Consider the following 20704-nt stretch of genomic DNA (forward strand, 5'->3'; position numbering starts at 1 on the left):
AAGTACCTCTGCCGACCCCCAGAGGCCAAAGAGTAGCCAGGTTCGCACCTGTAGCTTTCCAAGGCTATGAAACTAACACATTTATTTGTTACTTCAATTCCAGTCACCACAATATGGTGGTGGTTTTCTTAATGCTAATGGAAATTGCCAGGAGACAGGTCAGAATGGTCCACTTGTCAACAGCAGCCCCCCAGCCTGGGCCAGCAGGGCCCTCTCCCCCTGTGGTGTCCCCTCTTCTCTCAGCTTACTTCCTATTTTGTCACTTTCCCCAGATGAAGTGGAGGGTTGTGTCTGATGTGCCTTGTCAGCCATTTTGGCAGTCATGGGTTAAACCCAGTAAGCTCTTGAACAAATGTCTACATGAACAAATGGGCACCATTTATTTATACCATGCCTCCTTCCATAAAGGATTTAAGGCAGCCTGCACAAACAGGTATGATAAACTGAAAAGCTAGATGCACACAGAACTGAATTAGGGAAAATAGAGACTAAAAGGAAGATCAACACCCAGAGAAGGTTTTAACGTCGGCATGCAGACCACAGAGTTCTACATCATTATTAAAGCTGAGCCACCCATTTGGCTCTGAGCTTCCTGGAGGTCAAGACAAGTAGGGGAATGCAGCCATTACGTGCTTGATATTTCTTTGTTGAGTCCGCTCAGAAAACAAAACTTCAGTGAGACTAAAAGAACTTTTTGTCCTGGGAACTAGGAGGGGATATTGTGTGACAGTGTCTTCTCCAACATTCGTGCAGTGAATCTCCAAAACACTGGATTTTTAGAGGGTCCCTCGGGTGTGGGGGTCGGGGGGCAGAACACCAGTGGACTCATGAAAGCAATAAGGCAGGATAGCCCAGCAGCACAAAACACTGGCTCATATGGAGGCATATCTGGGTTTGGATCCTGACTGTGCCCCTTACTAGCTGTATGAACTTATCCAAGTTAATCAGACTCACTGAGCCAGAGCTTCTCACACGTGAAATAGGGATGATGATCCCTCCTTTGTTATGGGATTGTGAGGGTTAGAGAATCACATCCGGCACTTAACTCGTCACCGAGATGTAGTGAGCAATGTCATGTGGTCGTTGCTGCTACGACTGCTTCGTCATAACTACGAGAGGAAATAGAACATGGTTCAAGTTCACAGGTGGTCTGACTTGGTGCAGGGATCAAACCTATCACAGTTACAAGGGTGGATTGACTGCATGTCCGTAAGTTAATGTCCACAGACAACATTTCTATCTGGGCTTGAGAGGTGTTAAAAAGGAGAAGGCTCGACTCTTTGCTCAGTACTTGGTGTAGAGGTATTGGGGTTCCAGGATAAAAGAAAAGCTGGGTATAATAAAACTCAGCTGAGCAGATGTTAGAATTGCCATCCAGTGTGAAAAACAGAAGGGCCTAAATAAACAAGATTCCTGGCCAGATGGACGGCCAGCCTGCTGGTACATAGAGGTGAGCAGGTGAGCCCCAGTAACACCTGCAAATGCGCCTGGATTTTGCCACGAAAACAGTTTCCAGCCCTTAACTGCCAAAGAATGAAGAGACACTCAGAACCCCAAGGTGACAGATAAAGGATGAATAAGATTATTTTGAGCTAGAAGATCTTCTCTTGCTTTTAATTATCAAAATGGTAAAGCTTGTTATTTTTTTGAGTTTTATTTAAAAAATATAGTTAATATACAACATTGTTATCACTTTCAGGGGTACACCATAGTTATTCAACATCTATACACCTAAAGAAGCGATCACCATGATAAGTCCAGCGACCATCTGACACTGTACCACGCTGTCACAATATTATTGACTATATTCCCCACGCTGTATATTACATCCCCATGACTTATTTGTTTTATACCTAGAAATCTGAACCTTTTATTCCCCTTCACCTTTTTCCCCCTTTTAAAATTTTTCAGTTACACTTATCATTCAATATTATTTTATACTAATTTCAGGTATACAGCATAGTTGTTAGACATTTATATAATTTAAGAAGTGATTCCCTTGGCTACTGTAGTATCCACCTGGCATTATACATAGTTATTACCATATTATTGACTATATTCCCTATGTTTTACTTTACATCCCTATGACTGTTTCGTGACTACCAATTTGTACTTCTAAATCCTTTCACCTTTTTCATCCTTTCCCCCAACATCGCTCCCATCTATCACTCCAATAAATCTATTACCCACCTGACACCATACGTAGTTATTACAATATTATTGACTACATTCCTTGTGCTATACCCTACATCCCCATGAGTACTTTGTAACAACCAATTTGCACTTCTTAATCCCTTCCCGTTTTTCAACTACCCCCTCAACCCCTCCTCCCATTTGTAAACCATCAAAATGTTCTTTGTATCTATGAGTGGGGTTTTGTTTTGTTTGTTTATTTTGTTCTTTAGATTCCACATATAAGTGAAACCACATTGCATCTGTCTTTCTTTCTCTGACACTCCACTTACCACAATACCCTCCAGGTCCATCCATGCCTCCACAGATGACAAGAACCCATTCCCTTCCATGGCTGAGCAATATTCCATTGTGTGTGTGTATATATCTATATGTATATATATACCACCTCTTCTTTAAACATTCTTCCATTGACAGACACCCAGGCTGCCTCCACTTCTTGGCCATTATAAACAATGCTGCAATGAATAGATGGATGCACGTTCCCTAGAAGTAGCTTGCGTTTCTTTGGATAAATACCCAGAAGTGGGATTACTGGGTCCTTCTTTGTCTCTTTTTATAGCCTTTGTTTCAAAGTCTATTTTGTCTGGTGTAAGTATTCCTACCCAGCTTTTTTTTTTTTTTTCATTTCCTTTTTCATGAAATAACTTTCAGTCTGTGTGTGTATTTCAATCTGAGGTGAGTCTCTTGTAGGCAGCATATGTAAGGGTTTTGTTATCTCATCCATTCAGCCACTCTATTTTTTTGATCGGAACATTTAATCCAGTTACATTGAAAGTGACTGTTAATAGATTTGTAGTTACTACCATTTTATTCTCTTTTTTTGGTCTTAAAGAAGTCCCTCTAACATACCTTGTAATACTGATTTGGTAGTGATGAACTCTTTTAGCTTTTTCTTGTTTGAGAAGCTCTTTGTCCTTGGATTCTAAATCATAGCCTTGCTGTATAGATTCTTGCTTTTCATCACTTTGAATATTTCCTGCCAATCCCTTCTGGCCTGCAAAGTTTCTGTTGAGAAATCAGCTGACAATTTTATGGGAGCTCCCTTATAAGTTACTAGTTGCCTTTAAAATTCTGTCTTTGCCATTTTAATTAAAATGTGTTTAGGTGTGGGGCTGTTTAGGTTCATCCTGTATGGACCTCTCTGTGCTTCCTGGACTTGTATATCTAGGAAAGTTTTCAGTCATTATTTCTTCAAATGCGTTCTCAAATTCCTTGCTTTCTCTCTTCCCCTTCTGGTACCCCTGTGATGCAAATGTTGTTATGCTTGATGTTGTCCCAGAGGTCTCTTAAACTATCCTAATTTTTTTTTTAATTCTTTCTTCCTTTTGTTGTTTCAACTGGGTGTTTTCTGCTACTTTGTCTTCCAAATCACTGATTCAGTCCTCTGCTTTATCTACTTTGCTGGTGATTCCTTCTAGTGCATTCTTCATTTTGGTTATTGTATTCTTCACTTCGAACTGGTTCCTTTTTATAGTTTCTGTGTCTCTTTGTATGCTTGCAATCTCTTTGTTGAAGCTCTCACTAAGTTCTTTGAGCATCCTTATAACCAGTGTTTTGAATTCTATCTCTGGTAAGCTGCTTGTCTCTATTTTGTTTAGTTTTTTTTTTTTTTCTGTAGTTTTCTCCTATTCTTTCATTTGGGATGTATTCCTTTGTCTCCTCATTATGGCCTCCTTTCTGTGTTTGCTTCTATGTATTAGGTAGATCTCCGATGTCTCCGAGTCTTTTGCTGGGTGGCCTTATGTACTAGGTGCCCTGTGGGGCCCAGTGGCAAAGTCTCCCTGGTCACCTGTGCTGGATGCTCCAGGAGTGTCCCTTATGGGTTGTGTGTTCCCTTCTGTTATATTTGAGCCTTGGTTGCTATTGGCACTTCAGTGGGTAGGATTGACCCTCAGGATGACTGACTGTGGGGTTTGGCGACATCCACAGCTTACAGCTGCTGTGGGGGGAGCTTACCCGACTGAGTGGGATTCATCTCAGCAGGCTGTGGTGCCTGTTGAGACCATTCTTTTGTGTGTCACTTGTGGGGCTAATTGGGTGGTACTCTGCTATGGTCTGAAGCCAACCTCCAAGTATGTTGGTTCTGGGCCTCTTGGGAGGGGCTCAGGTTCTGGCCCAGGTCAGCTACTGCCTGTGATCAACCCAGAACTACCTTGTACAAGCTACAGAGCAATCCATGGTTAAATGCTACCTGTGTTAAACTTGGAGGTGCATGGGAGAGGCCCTACTGTGAACCAGGATAGCTGCCACCAGTACCGGGTCTGGGGTAGCTCCACAAAAAGTCAGGACAGCTGGAGACCTGCTGCCAGTTGCCAGCTCCCATAAGGTTCTGCCACTGATAAAGCTTCATGCAGTATAAAGTTAGGTGAGGCCAGGTCTCAGTGAGTCAGCAGGGCAGAGCTCTAGAGCTCACCAGAACAATTAGATTCAGATTTGGCCATAAGCGTAGTGGGTGGGCTCAACACAGGAAACATGGTGCACGCCTGCCGGCTGCATGGGAGGAAGACCCCACTCAGGCAAAATGGTGACTGTCCTCTAGCCCTCACCTAAGGCCACACACCTCAGTCTGCCCCCTATGCCTCTGGCACACACCCCCAAGTCACCACTGGAGCCCAGGGTGAATGCCTGCAAGCTAGTGAGTCTGTCCTCGGGCACTTTAAGGGATGTCTGGGTTTCCCGCAGCCTTCCATTTCACCTGGATGTTCGGAATCCCCACTGTTTTTCACAGCCAGATATTATAGGGGCTCCTCTTCCTGGCACCAGTACTCCAAGCTGAGGAGCCTGGTGTGGGGGGCTGGGATCCCTTGTTCATCCTGGGTGAACCACGCTGGGTGGCCAAGGTATCCCTCCCAATTTTTATCCATCACACAGAGGTTTGGAACTAGCCTGTTTCACGTCTGTGCCGCTCCAGTCTCGACATGGCTTTGTTATATCCTTAGTTATAAAACTTCTTTTCAGCTAGACTTCAGATGGTTCTCCAAGTTGATTATTCTATAATTTAGTTGTAATTTTGATGTATTCACGGGGTGAGGCAGGCACAGCATTTACTGCTCCACCATTTTCAAAAGCTTGTTATTTTTTACGACTGTAAAATAATTCATCTTCGTTTGAATAAAATCTAAAACAAAGTATAAAGAATAGAAAAGCCATCCATGATCTGAACACTCAATAATAACTACTAGTAACATTTTGGTATATAATATCCCTGTTTTCTATGCACACAGACAGATACCATCCATGTACGTATGTGTACATATATTTTTACAGTCTTTTAACTAGTTTTTTTAAACGACTCAATTTTCATTTTAAATGGCTACCTAGTGTTCCACCACCAGGATCTGTATACTTAATCATTCCCCTATTAATGACAAATTTAAACAGTATAATGATGATTCTTGCAAATATGCTGCTGAACTCTTGAGCTGAAAAGATTTTCAAACAGGAGTTTCCAACACAGAGTAATCCTAGTGATGCGCTGGTTAATATAAATTAATTATCTGGGTGGTCAGAGCTTTTCCTAGGGGAGAGTGCCCACATTCTGTGCTGCAGATTTTCCAACACCAAAGTGATGAGTGTGACGGGTGCAGCCTGTGACTAGGATACAGGAGGACAATGGGGGATATCTCTGTGTCTCTCCATGAGCTTCCCCTGCCCCACAGCGTTCAGTGAGCACTTCTGCATGGGCCAGGCACCAGGGACTCAGCACACCTCCGTGGTGAGGTTCAGTTGCAGTCCTGACTGTCTTAAGGGGCCCGCAGTAAATACAAGCTGCCTGCACTTGTCTCCAGTTTGGATAAGAAAAACAATTTTGCATCCCTGGATTACAATGTGGATCTATCCTTAAAATAGGATGTCTCCTCAGTTCCCTCTAATGTAGCAATTCTTCATCCACAGATCAAACTCTGTTGGGGAGGGAGGGCAAGCCTTCCGAGAGCAGGATGTGCCCCCTGGGCAGTTGTCCCCATTGAATTGGGACTTCCTGACTGCACCCCAAAGAGCCTCTGCTGGAAAGGGAGTGTAGCCTGCGTCCCTGCCATCATTTTCACGTCACTGAGGTGATGGCGCACAGTAAATAAGAAATGTTAGCTGGCGTTGTCATTGGGTTAACTGTTATTCTGAGTGGCTCTCAAAACAGTCCAGTAAGGTGGGTACTGCCGGTGTTACTATCCCCAGTGTAAGATAATGAAACTCAGAGCGTGCGCCTTCCCGGTAGCCACACCCCCCACTACACCAAACACCCACGCACGGACGCCAGGGGCCACGTTCTTTCATGAATAGTCTACTAAGGTGGAAAATACTCAACGCCAACTGCCGGAAAGAGATTCATTCCTGAAAGGCCGAGGCAGGTATTTTCCAATAAGCTTGGAGGGGCAGAGATGCCAAGGTCAGGGACTCCGGGTCACAGCATGTCAGAGAGGTGAGGTAGTGGGAGTAGAGCTCAGTGAGTTCGAATGTGTGCCCTGGGCAGGTAGTAAGTAGATATGAGCGTGTGGTTGTGCTGACTTAAAAGGACATTCCCACTCTGTGGTTTGGGCTGGTGTGTGAAAGGACACCTTAGCGCTCACGGTGACTTGTGACCAGGAAGGGTCGAGGCAGCCGCTACTTCCGCAGAATTGGCCTCCTGCGACTGTGTACTGTCCAATCCAGCTCAAAGGCCGACAGTTCCTCCTCCTGCCTGAATAAGGGTCCATCTGGCCTTCCGCATCGCACGGTGTTCCAGTTATCTGTCATTGCTTAACAAACCACCCCAAAACTGGGTGGCATAAAACAACATCCATTCTAGTGTGTCTGCGATTCTGTGAGCCAGGAATTGGGGCAGAACATGGCAGTTCTGCTCTTCTCCGCGCGACAATATCCTGGGTCTCCAATGGTGGGACTCAGATGGCTGCAGATGCAGGGACGGCGCAACTAGGGCCATCTGTCTGAGTCTTGGGTCCTCTCGATGTGGCGTCTCCTGGAGCTCGAATGTCCAGGATGACTCCTTTCACTTCGTTTCTGGAGCCTGGGCCAGACTGGCTTCAACTGCTGTTTCTCTCCCTGTGGCCAGCCTGGACCTCCTCATAGCGTGGTCATCTCGGGCTCACACTTTTTATGCATGGCTGCTTTCCTCAGAGTAAGTGTCACAAGAGGCCCAGGGGGAAGCTGCAAGGCCCCTTGCAGTCTAATCTTAGGAGTCCCAGCATGTCATTTCTGCCACATTCTACTATCGGGAAAGTCACTAAAGCCAATCCAGATTCAAGGAGATGCTCAACAGGGAACGTGGCATGTACAGGGACGGGAAGAAATGATGGTGGCCCTCTTGGAGGCAAGCTGCTACACCCAGGTAGAGTTAAGACCTTGAGCTTTGAGTTACAAATATTGGTTCATATCACAGCTTGGTAACTTTCTAGCTCTGTGAGGTCAGGCAAATCACTTAACCTCTCTGAGCCTCAATTTCCTTATCTATAAAGTGAGGATAATAATACTCTACTACAAATGGTTATGGTGAGACTTAAGTGAGATAAATTTAGTGCTTGGTAGATCGCCTGATACCTCGTGGGTCCTTACTTTATAGTAGGAATACTACCCAGTGATAACTTAGCAGTGTTATTACTCCAGTTTGTTATTTGGCTGTTCATTCACTCAGCAAGCATCTCCTGAGTGCCTTTCGTGTCTCAGGCACAGTCTCAGGCTATGGCCTCCTTACAGGGATAATATATGGAAGGCAGAGACGCGTTGGGCTTTCAGGCATTGTGAACCGTGTCACGGGCTGTGCAGTGCCAGCCATTATCGTTGGGATTGGCAAGCCTGGCTCAAAGGAGCAAGCAAGGGCTTGTCACCTAAGCCTCTCTGATACTGCAACATTATCCTTGGCCTTGTCCCAGTAGAGACTCCTGTTCTCATAATAACAACTCTCCTCCCGTTTTAAACAGTTGGGCTAAGGAGAGGCAGGAGAAATGAACCGTCCTCCCGGTTCAAATGTGTGTCCTCAGGTCCCATCTGACAAGTGGGGGTTGGCTGCACAGCATGCAAAATCCCCATCAGCAACCAGCTGCTCCCTGCAGCTCGTGCCCAGGGGCCTTCTCTGACATCCAGAATCCATACCTCAAATATTGAGGTGGCAGAAAACGTAGGAAAGGTAACAATGTCCAACTCTTTCCTATACGTAATCATAAAAGAACTCTGCAAAGCAAAGCATTCTAAAATAAAACCAAAAGCAAGACTTCAAGGAGAATGCAAGCCAAAGTAGGAGAGGCCATTTGGCAGGAAACCTCAGTCCCACAGTCTGGTCTCTGTCTTATTTGATTATTTTCCAGACACCGGGAACTAATTAAAAATGAAGGGGCAGAGCTTCTAACCCAGTACCTTTCAAAACCTTCAGGCTGCCTATAATAGCCATGTGAAAAATCGCACTTGCTCAAATGAGCATCTTCGACTTTCATCGGAAGACACTGGCGTTTTAAGTAAATCTCACTTTCGGGATCTTGTTTTTTAGGTGAATTATAAAGGAACTCAAACAGTCATGAAGCTCCACTGTCCCAGCATCTAAAAGCCACACGGTATAGAATCACTGAATCTGTCATGTATCCCTTAGTCCAGTTGCCCACCCAGAGCACGAATACCTGGTCCCTACCCCTGACAGATGGATACCAAGCGTCTCCATGGTAATGGTGACCAAGACCAAGAGCCCACAGCCTCACGTGGAGGCTGCAGAAGTCAGAAGCCCCCCTCTGCCTTTCAGAGGGGACCCATCACACACGAGGAGGCAAAGCTGACCAGGTTGCGAGTGCCGAGTGTAGGCAGTCGCAGGGCTCAGCCCTCTTTGTGCGGTGACGGCCAGAGATGTCTGCCAGCCCTCCTCCACTATCCTTTGTTGGTGCGTTACTAATTTACTAGTCTGACTCATCCTTGGAGGCAAATACGGGCTCAGTGTTCATTTCGGGAAGCGCTCGGCTGGCTCTGCGAGGTTTGCTGTCTCCAGCAAGCGCATCTCCGTCTTGTGGGGCCATTATGTCTCAACAAGTAGCTCAAAGGAGAACACACGTTGTCATCTGTCAAACCAACTGTCCTGCTCAGCTGCATGTCCCTGCTTGGGTCTAAGTCCATGTCAGTCTGGTATTGATCTGAAACGTGGTTGGCCTAGAAGCCCGTGGCCCTCTGCCATGTGGCCTCTGAAGTCCATCTTGCACCTCCCGCTCCATCTTTGTCAAGTGGGATCTGTCCCAAACGGTCCTCCTGAGAATCGTGGGAATTAAGCTAGTCCTGGGGGAGAGGGCATAGATGGAAAATCGGCATAATCAGAATGCTCTTTCTGTGGGTTTGAAAAACTATAAACAGACACTCATCAGAATGAAAAGTTGGGACAGACCGCACCTGCTCTGTGACCAGTAGGCGTCCACTTCGAATGTGCTGACAGCAGGGGGTGTTGTCGAGATCCTGCCTCTTTGGGGCCAAAGTCATGTGTTCTCAGTGAGAGAAGACGGGGGAGCTGGGCTGGGAAGAGAAAGCAGAAATAAAGATACGCATCTGGAGAAAAGAAAAGAAAGCTAGAAGCCGTCTTGAGGGGAGTGATTGAAGGTCTGAAGAAAACAACCTTTCTTCCAGGCACTGCTTGGCTTGGCATTCAGGCCTGACAGGATCTCCTGTCTCTTGCTGATTTGATGATAAAATATGGCGTGGACCCACAGGGAGAGCAAACGCCTCAAGAAATAGATGGATAATTGGCTCTGTTTGCATGCTCGCTGCTGTAACTGTGAGACACCACACCAGCATGACTAATGCCTCTCCCCTCTGCCTAAATTAGATTTTGATTGTGGTTCAGAGATGTTCACTGACTCACAGATGTTTGAGGTAAAAAGACCCAAACTTCTAAGGAACACCTCCCGTGGAGTGTGTGGGATTGTCCTCACAGGCATGGTTGAGTTGCACCCAGGACTCAGCAGCAGGCCCGAGTAACCCCTTTCCTTCCAAGGCCTGGGGAGCAAGCAGCTGCCTGTGGGGGGTTCTAATGGAGTGGGCTCCTGGGCCGGGGTGGGGGCCCTGTTCCCCATGGAGAAAAGTGGGGAGTCCGCTCCTTTGCGTGGCTATAAGCAAGTGTGTCGCATCAGTGACTAATGCCTCACATAGATAGACCCGACGTCAGACCTGGAGTGTCCTTTTCACACAGGATTCCGCTGACTCACTGCCACGTCACATGGAGCAGTTCAAGGTCTTCACTGGTTCACCTCCCACGATGTTCCTCAGCCGCTGGACTCGTTGTGGTCTGCAGTGTGCCGTAGTAAACGCTGTCTCGCTTCTCTTGCAGAACTTAGCCTACGAAATCATCCTAACACTGGGACAGGCATTTGAAGTCGCTTACCAGCTGGCACTACAAGCAAGGAAAGGGGGACATTCCTCCACACTTCCAGAAAGCTTTGAAAACAAACCCTCCAAGCCCATCCCCAAGCCCCGCGTTAGCATTCGCAAGTCAGTGGTAAGTAGAAAAGATGCAGATGTTCTGAAAACCTTGAGGGGGAGGGAAAGCGGGCTGCTCACCCGGCCCTTGCGGAGTGTGGATACCGGTTAGAATCCAGGGCCTGCCCCTCTTTTCCGTTTCCTTGGCCTCCTCCCAGCATGTGTCCACCCTCTGCTCCGCCCAGTACCTGAAAAGAATGGAGGACCCTCTGCCTGAACCTGGAGGCTCCCAAGAAAGTTCCATTTCCTCTGTCATCTGTGGCAACCCTGGGAGGGGGACTGGGGGCAGCTGCTGTCCTTGGTGAATCTCCTGAAGGTCCCAGCTTGGGACCGATGATATTCCAGAGGCTTTGGCTGCCATCCCACCAGAGGACAAAGCCTCTCACAAGCCCCTGGCCAACAGAGGTTGGCAGAGGTTCACGGTGAAGGTGTCCCTGGGGCCCAGCTAGAGGAAGCAAGATGCACAGGCTGTGGGCAGGTCAGAGGAGAGCTGCCCCATGGAGAGACCGAGGTACCCGGCCCTGGGTGCTCTCTCCCACCTCTGAGGCTTCCTACAGAGTGGAAACTGTTCAGAAGGTGCCGCCCCCTCCTCCTCGTCGTCTGCCTTCCTCCAGGAATTTCCTCCCCTGCCCTCCCACAAGCTCTGCAGACATCCTGTCTTAACAGACTTGCATGATTACAAAGCAGCCTCCTCTGGTAGTAGCAATACACAGAAGCGGCAATGTGCCCAGCCGGCCTCCCATCTGGTTTCTGCTCCAGCTGCCTGCACTGTGGCATCCTGGAAATGCTGGGACTCGGGGCAGGCAGGCGTCCCCCAGATGCCTCACTCTCACGACCACATATCCTTCCATCTGTCACTCTCTGTTCCTCCCCGCCACTCTTTGTCCCCCAGGGTCACGGGCGAGTGTAGGATTGTTAATGTTTGTAGAGAGGCACCTTCCTTTGCGACCATGTGGCTTTTTGTCGACAATCTTCTTTTTGGTCTCTACCTCTGTCACCATTCTTGGCGACTTCAACATCCATGGGATGGTCCCTCCAGCGCCTAGCCCCTCTGTTCAGTGCCAGCTCATTCCCTGGATCTTTCCTCTCCCCTCCTCAGCCCTCCACGCCCGTGCTCATCCCTGATCATCACCAGGAACCGCACATGCCCTGAAAATCTTTGCTTCACACACCACGTCCTGACCCCTTGGCCCTCCCCACCTCACACCTAACCGGCCCCACTGGCTCCCCGTCCTGACACATTCCAGACTTACATGCTCCCTTTGTTCTTCGGTATTTAACAGACATCTGAAACTCAGTATATCCCAACAGAATTCTTGATTTTCCCCTGAGCTGTTTCTCGCTCCCAATCTTTGTCAGCTCAGTAAACGGCCATAACCATTCACCATGTTGCTCAAGCCATAAATCCAGAAGTCACCCTTGATGCTGGTCTTCACCTCACCCATGTCCAACCCATGAGCAGATTCCATCCACTCAACCCCTAAAACATGTCCCCATCCACTCCTCTCCATTTCCGCTGTCACTCTTCTCATCCACTCCCATCACTGCTGCTCTCCAGAACGACTAGTACACCTCCCAGCAGCCTCCCTTCCCGCACACAGCACCCAGGGGCGTCTTAAAGCAGAGCTCACGTCATGGCATCACCGCCCTAGTTTCCCACCCCACTCCTCTGTGACACCCAGGCCTTCCTGTTCCTGGAACAAAGCTCACGCCTACCTGAGGCCTTTGTCCCAGCTGTTCCCTCCACCTGGCACAGTCCCCCCCTAATTTCTGCACGCTGACTCCAGCTTGTCATTCAGCTCTCAGGTACACGAAGACACTTTTCCTGGACCACCCCACATGAAGTAGATACCCAGTCATGCTCAAGTCCATCACCCGCTTTTATTTTATATATATATATATATATATATATATATATATATATATATATATTTAAGATGCTATTATTTTCTTTTTTTTATTAGTTCCAGGTGTACAAAACAATGTAATAGACATTTACATTCCTCACAAGGTGATAACCTCCCCCCAGTCTGCTACCCCTCTGTCATCTTATATAGCTGTTACAATTCCATTGCCTATATTCCTTATGCTGTGCTTTACATCCCATGAATATCTATATAGTATATATAATTATAGTTGACATTCAATGTTATTCTATTTCAGCTTCAGCTGTATAGCGCAGTGCTCAGGTATCACCAGTCTATGAAGTGATCCCCCTGATAAGACCAGTGCCCATCTGACACCCTACATAATCTTTACATTATTGATTATATTCCCCGTGCTGTATTTCATATCCCCGTGACTATTTTGTGACTGCCAATTTGTACTTTCTAATCCCTTCACCTTCTCTCCCATCCTCACCCCCTGCCCACCTAGCAACCATCAGTTTTTTCTCTATATTTCTGAGTCTATTTGTTTTGTTTGCTTGTTTATTCTGTTCTTTAGATTCCACATGTGAGATCGTATGGTATTTGTCTTCCTCAGTCTTATTTCACTTAGCATAACATTCTCTAGGTCCATCCATGTTGTTGCAAATGGTAAGATTTTATTCTTTTTTATGGCCAAGTAATACTCCATTGTATAAATGTACCACAGTTTCTTTATCCAGTCATCATTGATGGACATTTCAGTTGTTTCCATATCTTGGCTATTGTGAATAGTGCTGCAATAAACATAGGAGTGCATATATTAATTGAATTAGTGTTTTGGATTTCTTTGGATGAATACCCAGGAATGGAATTGCTGGGTCATAAGGTAGTTCCATTTTTAATTTTTTGAGGAACCTCCATACTGTTTTCCATAGTAGCTGCACCAATCTGCAATCCCACCAACAGTGCACAAGGGTTCCCTTTTCTCCACATCCTTGCCAACACTTGTTTGTTGACTTATTGATGATGGCCATTCTGGCAGGAGTGAGGTGGTATCTCATTGTGGTTTTTATTTGCATTTCTCTAATCATTAGTGATGTTGATTCATCATGTCTGTTGGCCATCTGTGTGTCCTCTTGAGAGAAATGTCTCTTCATGTCCTCTGCCCATTTTTTAATTGGGTTTTGTTTTTTGGTGTTAGTTTTTTAAATAAATTTTCGATATTAACCCCTTATCAGATATATCATTGGCAAATATCATCAGTAGGATAGCCTTTTGTTTTATTGATGGTCTACTTTGCTGTGAAAAAACTTTTTAGTTTGATGTAATCCTACGTTTATTTGTGTGTTTTTTTTTTTGCCTCCCTTGCCCAAGGGGATGTATCAGTAAAAATATTACTAAGGGTAATGTCTGCGAATTTACTTCCTATATTTTCTTCTAGGAGTTTTATGGTTTCAGGTCTTACATTTAAGTCTTTAATCCATTTTGAGTTTATTCTTGTATATGGTATAAGAAGGTGATCCAGTTTTATTTTTTTGCATGTATCTGTCTAGTTTTCCCAGCACCATTTATTAAATAGACCATCTTTACCCCAGTGTAAATTCTTGCTTCAATTGTCATAGATTAAATGACCATATAGGCATGGATTTATTTCTGGGCTTTCTGTTCTATTCCATTGATCTGTTTATCTGTTTTTATGCCAATGCTATGCTGCTTTGATTACTGTAGACTTGTAATGTGATTTGATGTCAGGTAGTGTGATACCTCCCACTTTGTTCTTATTTCTGTGGGAGATATCACAAGATTGCTGTGGCTATTTGGGGTCTTTTATGGTTCCATATAAATTTTAGGGTTATTTGTTCTAATTCTGTGAAACATGTAATTGGTAATTTGATAGGGATTCCATTGAATCTATATATTGCCTTAGGTAATATGGACATTTTAACTATATTAATTCTTCCTATCCATAAGCATGGTGTTTCCATTTATTTGTATCTTCCTTAAGGTCTTATAATTTTCTGAGTACGCATCTTTTACTTCCTTGGTTAAATTTATTCCTGAGTATTTTATTGTTTTTGAAGCAATTGTAAATGGAATTGTTTTCTTAATTTCTCCTTCTGTTATTTGTTATTGGTGTATACAAATGCAACTGATTTCTGAATAATTTTGTATCCTGCTGTTTTACTAAATTCATTTATCAGTTCTAATAGTTTTTTGGTGGAATCTTTGGAGTTCTCTATATATAGTATCATGTCATCTGCAAATAATGACAATTTGACTTCCTCCTTTCCAATTTGAATGTCTTTTATTTCTTTTTCTTGTCTGAAAACTGTGGCTAGAACTTCCAGTACTATGCTGAGTGAAAGTGGGCATCCTTGTCTTGTTCCTGATCTTAAGGGGAATGTGTTTAGCTTTTCCCCATTGAGTATGATGTCAGATGTGGGTTTATTATATATGGCCTTTATTATGTTGAGATATGTTCCCTCTATTCCCGCTTTGCTAAGAGTTTTTATCATAAATCGATGCTGGAGTTTGTCAAATGCTTTTCTGCATCTATTGATATGACCATGATTTTTAGTTTTCATTTTGTTAATGTGATGTATCACTTTGATTTGTAGATATTGAACCAACCTTGCATACCAGGAATCCCACTTGATCGTGGTACATGATCTTTTTAATGTATTGCTCAATTCAGTTTGCTAATATTTTGTTAAGGATTTTTGCATCTATGTTCATTAGGGATATTGGCCTGTAGTTTTCTTTTTTTGTACTGTCTTTGTCTGGTTTGGGGATCAAAGTAATAGTGGCCTTATGAAATGAGTTTGGGATTTTTTGGAATAGTTTGAGAGTAGGTGATAATTTTTTTTTAATGTTTGGTAAAATTCACCTGTGAAGCCATCTGGTCCAGGACTTCTGTTGGTTGGGAGCTTGTTGATTACGATTCAATTTCATTGATAGTAATCCGTCTGTTCAGATTTTCTTTCTTTTTGATTCAGCATTGTAAGATTATATGCATCTAGGAATTTATCCATTTTTTTTCCAGATTGTCTAATTTGTTGGCATATAGTTTCTCATAGTATTTTCTTTAAATTTTATTTGGGCAGGCCCGGTGGCTCACGTGGTTAGAGTGCCATGCTCCTAACGCTGAGGTCACTGGTTGGATTCCCACATGGGCCAGTGAGCTGCGCCCTCTACAGCTAACATTGTGAACAACAGCTCTCCCTGGAGCTGGGCTGCTGTGAGCAGCTGGAGGTTGGCGTTAGCTGCTGAGTGCTGCCACAGGCTGCTGAGTACTGCCGCGGGCAACTATGTACCTCCATGAGCATCCGCTGGCCAGCATGAGTGGCCAGCAGCCATTGTGAGCGGCCGGCAGCCGGCGAGAGCTGCCGTGGGCTGCTATGTGCTACCATAGGCTACCGTGTGCTGCCATGAGTGGCCGGTGGCTAGTATAAGTGACTGGCAGCCAGCATGAGCTGCCATGGGCTGCTGTAGGCTGCTCTGTGCTGCCGTGGGCTACCGTGTGCTGCCAGGAGTGGCTAGTGGCCAGTGTGAGTGGTTGGCAGCCAGTGTGAGTGGCCGGCAGTCATCGTGAGCGGCTGGCAGCCAGCGAGAGCTGCCGTGAGCTGCTATGAGCGGCCGACCAACGACCGGGTAGACCGACTGCCTCAGCCGGGGAGAGTGCAAGGCTCATAACACCAGCATGGGCCAGGGAGAAACAATGGCTTGAACCGGAGGGGGTGACGGCAGGGAGGCAGACGAAAGGGGGGTAAAAATTTTTATTTCTGTGGTATCTGTTGTCACGTTTCCTCTTTCATTTCTGATTTTATTTGGGTCCTCTTTTTTTCTTGATGAGTCTGGTTTGTCAATTTTGTTTATCTTTTCAAAAAACCATCTCTTAGTTTCATTGATCTTTTGTATTATGTTTTTGGTTTTTTTGTGTGTTATTTCATTTATTTCCGCTCTGACTCCACCTGCTTTTAATTCTGTGCACCATTTATTAATGGAAATTTGTTTACTGTCTAGCTTTACCCATAAAAATGTAAGTTAAATGTCCAGGAATTTTCAGAATACTTTTGGGATTTCTCTTGGACTACTGTATTCCTGTTCATATGGGCCAGATACATCTGTTCATGGCAGGTGCCTCCATCTGATGTCACTTTGGGCCCCGTGGACTTCTGCCAGAAAAGCACTAAGGGTTAGGTGCTCACAGAGTGAGCCGTCTACAGGTCTTCACTGGGAAACATGAAAACATGCAGTGAATAATACGGAGGTGCTTTAACCGCCTCAGCATCCCATCCCCCAGCTGCTGTCCCGGTTCCACTTCCCTCAGCTCCAGTTGTTCTCTTGTTGAGAACTATCCCATGGTTCCTATGAACAGCCCCTCCTCCCCCACCCCAGCCTGGTGGAGATGCATTCAGATCATGCTGGAAGGGAGGCGACGGCACGGATCTCAGCTCCTGCGGCCTTCCGGCAGCCTTCAAAGCTCAGTGCCAGAGAAGGGCCGGGGAAAGGCCTTCCCACAGCAAGCTTGCCTAGCATTCCCCAGCCGGACGGGGCCGGGGCAGATGGGGAACAGCCAAGGATGAGGCAGCTCCCAGGCCCCTCCTAAGAGCTCATGGCTTCAGCCCGACCCAGAATGGCATTTGTGTGCATGGGGGCTAACGCGGTTTTAACCGTATTATAGTTCAGCTCACTTTGGTTCAAGGCTCAGCCAGACCTGGCCCTCCTCACCTCTTCACCCTCAGTGGTCTCCCCTCCCATCTCCCCCTCTGTGAACTGACTGTCAGCCCCAGACAGCCACTTCTCCTCTCTTGGGGACTTTGCACATGCTGTCCCTCTCCCCCTGCCTTCACCAGGCAAACTCTTGCTTGTCCTCCAGCTCTCTGTTCAGACATTCCCTCATTCTTTTAATAGTTATCTATTCAACAAGTATTTATTGTGTGCCTCCAAATTACTGGGTTGCCAGGAGCTTTTCTAAGTTCAGGCGAAACAGCAGTGAAAAGAACAGATAAAACCCCACCTTCATGAACATACGTTGGAGAGGAGGATGACCAAGTAACAGATATGGTGTGTGTGGCATGAGGAGTATAAGGAATAATAAGAGGAGAGCAGGACAGCCGGGGAGCTATTTCGTACAGGCACACGGGTGAGGAGGTGATGTCTGAGCAGCAACCTGAGTGACATTAGGGTAGAAAGCATGCAAGTGCCTGGAGAAGAGCATGTAGCAGAACATTTGACACAAACCGAGGCCCTGGCCGTGGGCTTGGCATGCAGGGAGCAGCAGGGTGTGGCTGGTGTGGCTGGCACGCAGGAAGGCAGGTGGGCAGGGCCACCGTAGGTCACCTTGAGGACTTTGGGTTCATTCTGTGGTGGAAACCATTGGAGGCTTGCACATCAGGGAGTGGCACAATCTGTCACACCTCCTCCTGAAGCCCCCCTGGCTCCCTGATGTGTGGTCAGTGGCCTCCCTCTGTGCCCACAGAGCAGCCTTGCTTCCCCCTCCTAGCCCACTTCTCAGGACTGAGGTATTTCTGTGTCTGTTCCCCATCTGTGTGCCTTCGAGAGCAAGGGCTGTGTCTCATTCACCGTCCCCTCTTCAGTGTCTCGCACTCAGCCCACATGTCATAAATGCTGTCAAAACAACGAACAAATGATTCTCACAACCAACATCTCTGAGGTCCTGCCAGGGCAGCGTGTTGGTCTCCGAGCAGCGTTAGGATGCATGCCCGAACCCCCGTACAGGTACCACATAACAGGCATCAGCCTTTCTCTTTTAAAGCAGATCGACCCATCTGAGCAAAAGACTCTGGCCAATCTGCCGTGGATTGTGGAGCCGGGACAAGAAGCCAAGAGGGGAATTAATACCAAGTATGAGACCACGATTTTCTGATACTCACCGTCCTCCCATCCTCGCGGTGCCTTGCACACCGAGCAGTCTGGAGCAGGCTTTTCTTCCCGCCTCCGTTTCCACCCAGCCCAGGAGGAAGACTGCTCTATTTGTGTGGCCTTGTCACAGGCGAAATGCCGCTGGCCATTCCTGGGGACGTTCTTTCTGCACCAGTGACAGAAAGTGCAACCGAGAGTTTCCAGCCGTAACCCGAGAGGCACGAGTTGAGATTTTCGCTGATTCCCCTCCCTGCCACCACCCAAGGTATTTCTAGTGACTTGGCCCCAACACTTGCTTTGCTGTCGTTGGGGATAATGCCTTTAAAAAAAAAGTACAGGGGATCTCTAATACTGCCTAAAAGTATACAAATCTTGGGTTTTTCACTGTCAGTTTTAAAGGTAGAATCAGAACCCCCATAAAGCATCTGTAAAACGATGGCATCACTGAGTATCCTTTCATACAACAGGACAAAACCATCCCCATGGTTACCAGGAAACCCTGCTTCCAAATTTCTATATTTGTGGATTTTATATGTAATCAATTATGTCAGATAAAGAAAATCTTTACATCTCTGGACTGATTCACAATTTACGAATCATTTAAAACAGAGGAATTTATTATGCACAGAAAAATGTGTCTTGTATTAAATATTTTTACTAAAAGAATGTTTCATTAATGCATTGATAAGAAAATTAGGTTAGTTGTGAGGGATATTTCTGGTTTCATTTCAAATAACTAAATTTCTACTGCTACTACCAAGAAGACTGGCTCAGGCGTGGCTAAGTACTGATGACACTCGGACCAGAGCAGGAGATTCGGGCAAGCAGACCGGTGTCCGCTGATGCAGCCACATTAGCCTGAAAAGATTGGTTGTTTTTTTTAAATTCTCACAGTGTTTTAAAGAACATGTGTTTTAAAAAAAAAAAATTGGGGCTCCTGCTGTCAAGAAAACCTTGTTTGAGAAAGGTGTTAATAAAATTCTGTTGCAAAAAAAAATTTTTTTCTAGAAAAAAAGAAATAGAAAAAAAAAAGAGATTCCAAAGTAATAAAACTCTTCTTGAAAGAAAAAAAATAAATGTTTGCTTACTATTTGATTAAATAAAATTTACTTACATTTCTTTAAGGCATTTTAATTTTTTTAATGTCTCTGTGGAGTATTTGTATGATAAATACCATAAGGTATATTTATGTAGAGTCAAATTATATAAACAGTACCAATATCATTATAGAAAAAAATAACATTTTAATGTATATTGTTCTAACCAATCATATATTGTGAATCCTTTTGAAGTTCACTATAGCGATATTGATAAATTGTGGGATTGTCTTAATGTTGTTTTTTTTTATTAACCAATATTATTTTAAACCTGAGATTATCAGTTATGTTCATCAGTTGGTGAGTTTGAGAGGATAATTAAATTTTATTTCAAGCTGACAAATGTATATGGTTTTAGTTCAGTGTTGAAAAATTTTAATACAATATTAAATTACTTGAACTGAACAGTTCCTTGTATATATTTTGCCTATTCACTGTTGATATGTATGTACTAAAATGGAAGGTAAAATAACACATATATGGTACCAAAAGGAAATTGTATAGGAGCAAAGTAAATAGTCACTTTGCTGAAACAGAAACATATGTGTAAATATGCTTGGGCTTCCAGTTATAAATTTTGTAATTTTTGTCATTATTTATATCCTATAAAAAAGCACACAAAATAAAAAGTAAATTGTACAGCCACTGGTGCTTGGCATCGTTCTGTGAGCACCTTCCTGCCTCCATTTAGGAACAAAACCAAAGGACCAGTCTTCACAGCATTCACAGCTAAAGGGATCTTTTAACTGGCAAAATTATTGAGAAAATTTCCTCATTTCCAAATTCATATGAGAAAGATCCAGTGGCCTTTAAAGCTTGAATTTCAGTCCCCAAACCCCACTATCTTTGTTGGAAGATTAAAGGAGGAATTGCCAAAAGCAAAATTCTAAAAGAGGAAGGACAACCAAACTGGGATCACTTTTATATTGTTTTCCCAAAAATAAGACCTGGTCTAATATTAATTTTTGCTCCAAAAGACGCATTAGGGCTTATGTTCAGGGGATGTCATCCTGAAAAATCATGCTAGGGCTTATTTTCCGGTTAGATCTTATTTTCGGGGAAACACGGCAGGACACCACAGATGGCAGGTTGGGAAAAAATATTTGCACATTTTGTCAGCTCAGGCTGCCATAACGAAATACCGTGTTTTCCCGAAAATAGGACCTAGCCAGACCATCAGCTCTAATGTGTACTTTAGAGCAAAAATTAATATAAGACCTGGTC

The 20704-nt window shown here is 45.0% G+C and overlaps 1 protein-coding gene across 11 annotated transcripts in view; it reads left to right on the plus strand.

The window, feature by feature from the left end:
- ANKS1B (ankyrin repeat and sterile alpha motif domain containing 1B) overlaps positions 1 to 20123 on the plus strand; it is a 914119-nt gene extending 893996 nt beyond the window's left edge. For 8 of the 11 annotated variants that reach the window (XM_033118712.1, XM_033118714.1, XM_033118716.1 and 5 more), the window contains 2 exons: positions 10481 to 10648; positions 18277 to 20123. In XM_033118712.1, the coding sequence (XP_032974603.1) occupies positions 10481 to 10648; positions 18277 to 18387 (279 nt within the window). In that variant the 3' untranslated portion in view covers positions 18388 to 20123. The remainder of the gene's footprint in view (positions 1 to 10480; positions 10649 to 18276) is intronic. The other 3 variants (XM_033118713.1, XM_033118715.1, XM_033118721.1) reach the window with 1 other exon arrangement.
- The last annotated feature ends 581 nt before the right edge of the window (positions 20124 to 20704 follow it).

This window comes from Rhinolophus ferrumequinum, chromosome 10, assembly GCF_004115265.2.
Source record: "Rhinolophus ferrumequinum isolate MPI-CBG mRhiFer1 chromosome 10, mRhiFer1_v1.p, whole genome shotgun sequence".
Classification (NCBI taxonomy): Eukaryota; Metazoa; Chordata; class Mammalia; order Chiroptera; family Rhinolophidae; genus Rhinolophus; species Rhinolophus ferrumequinum.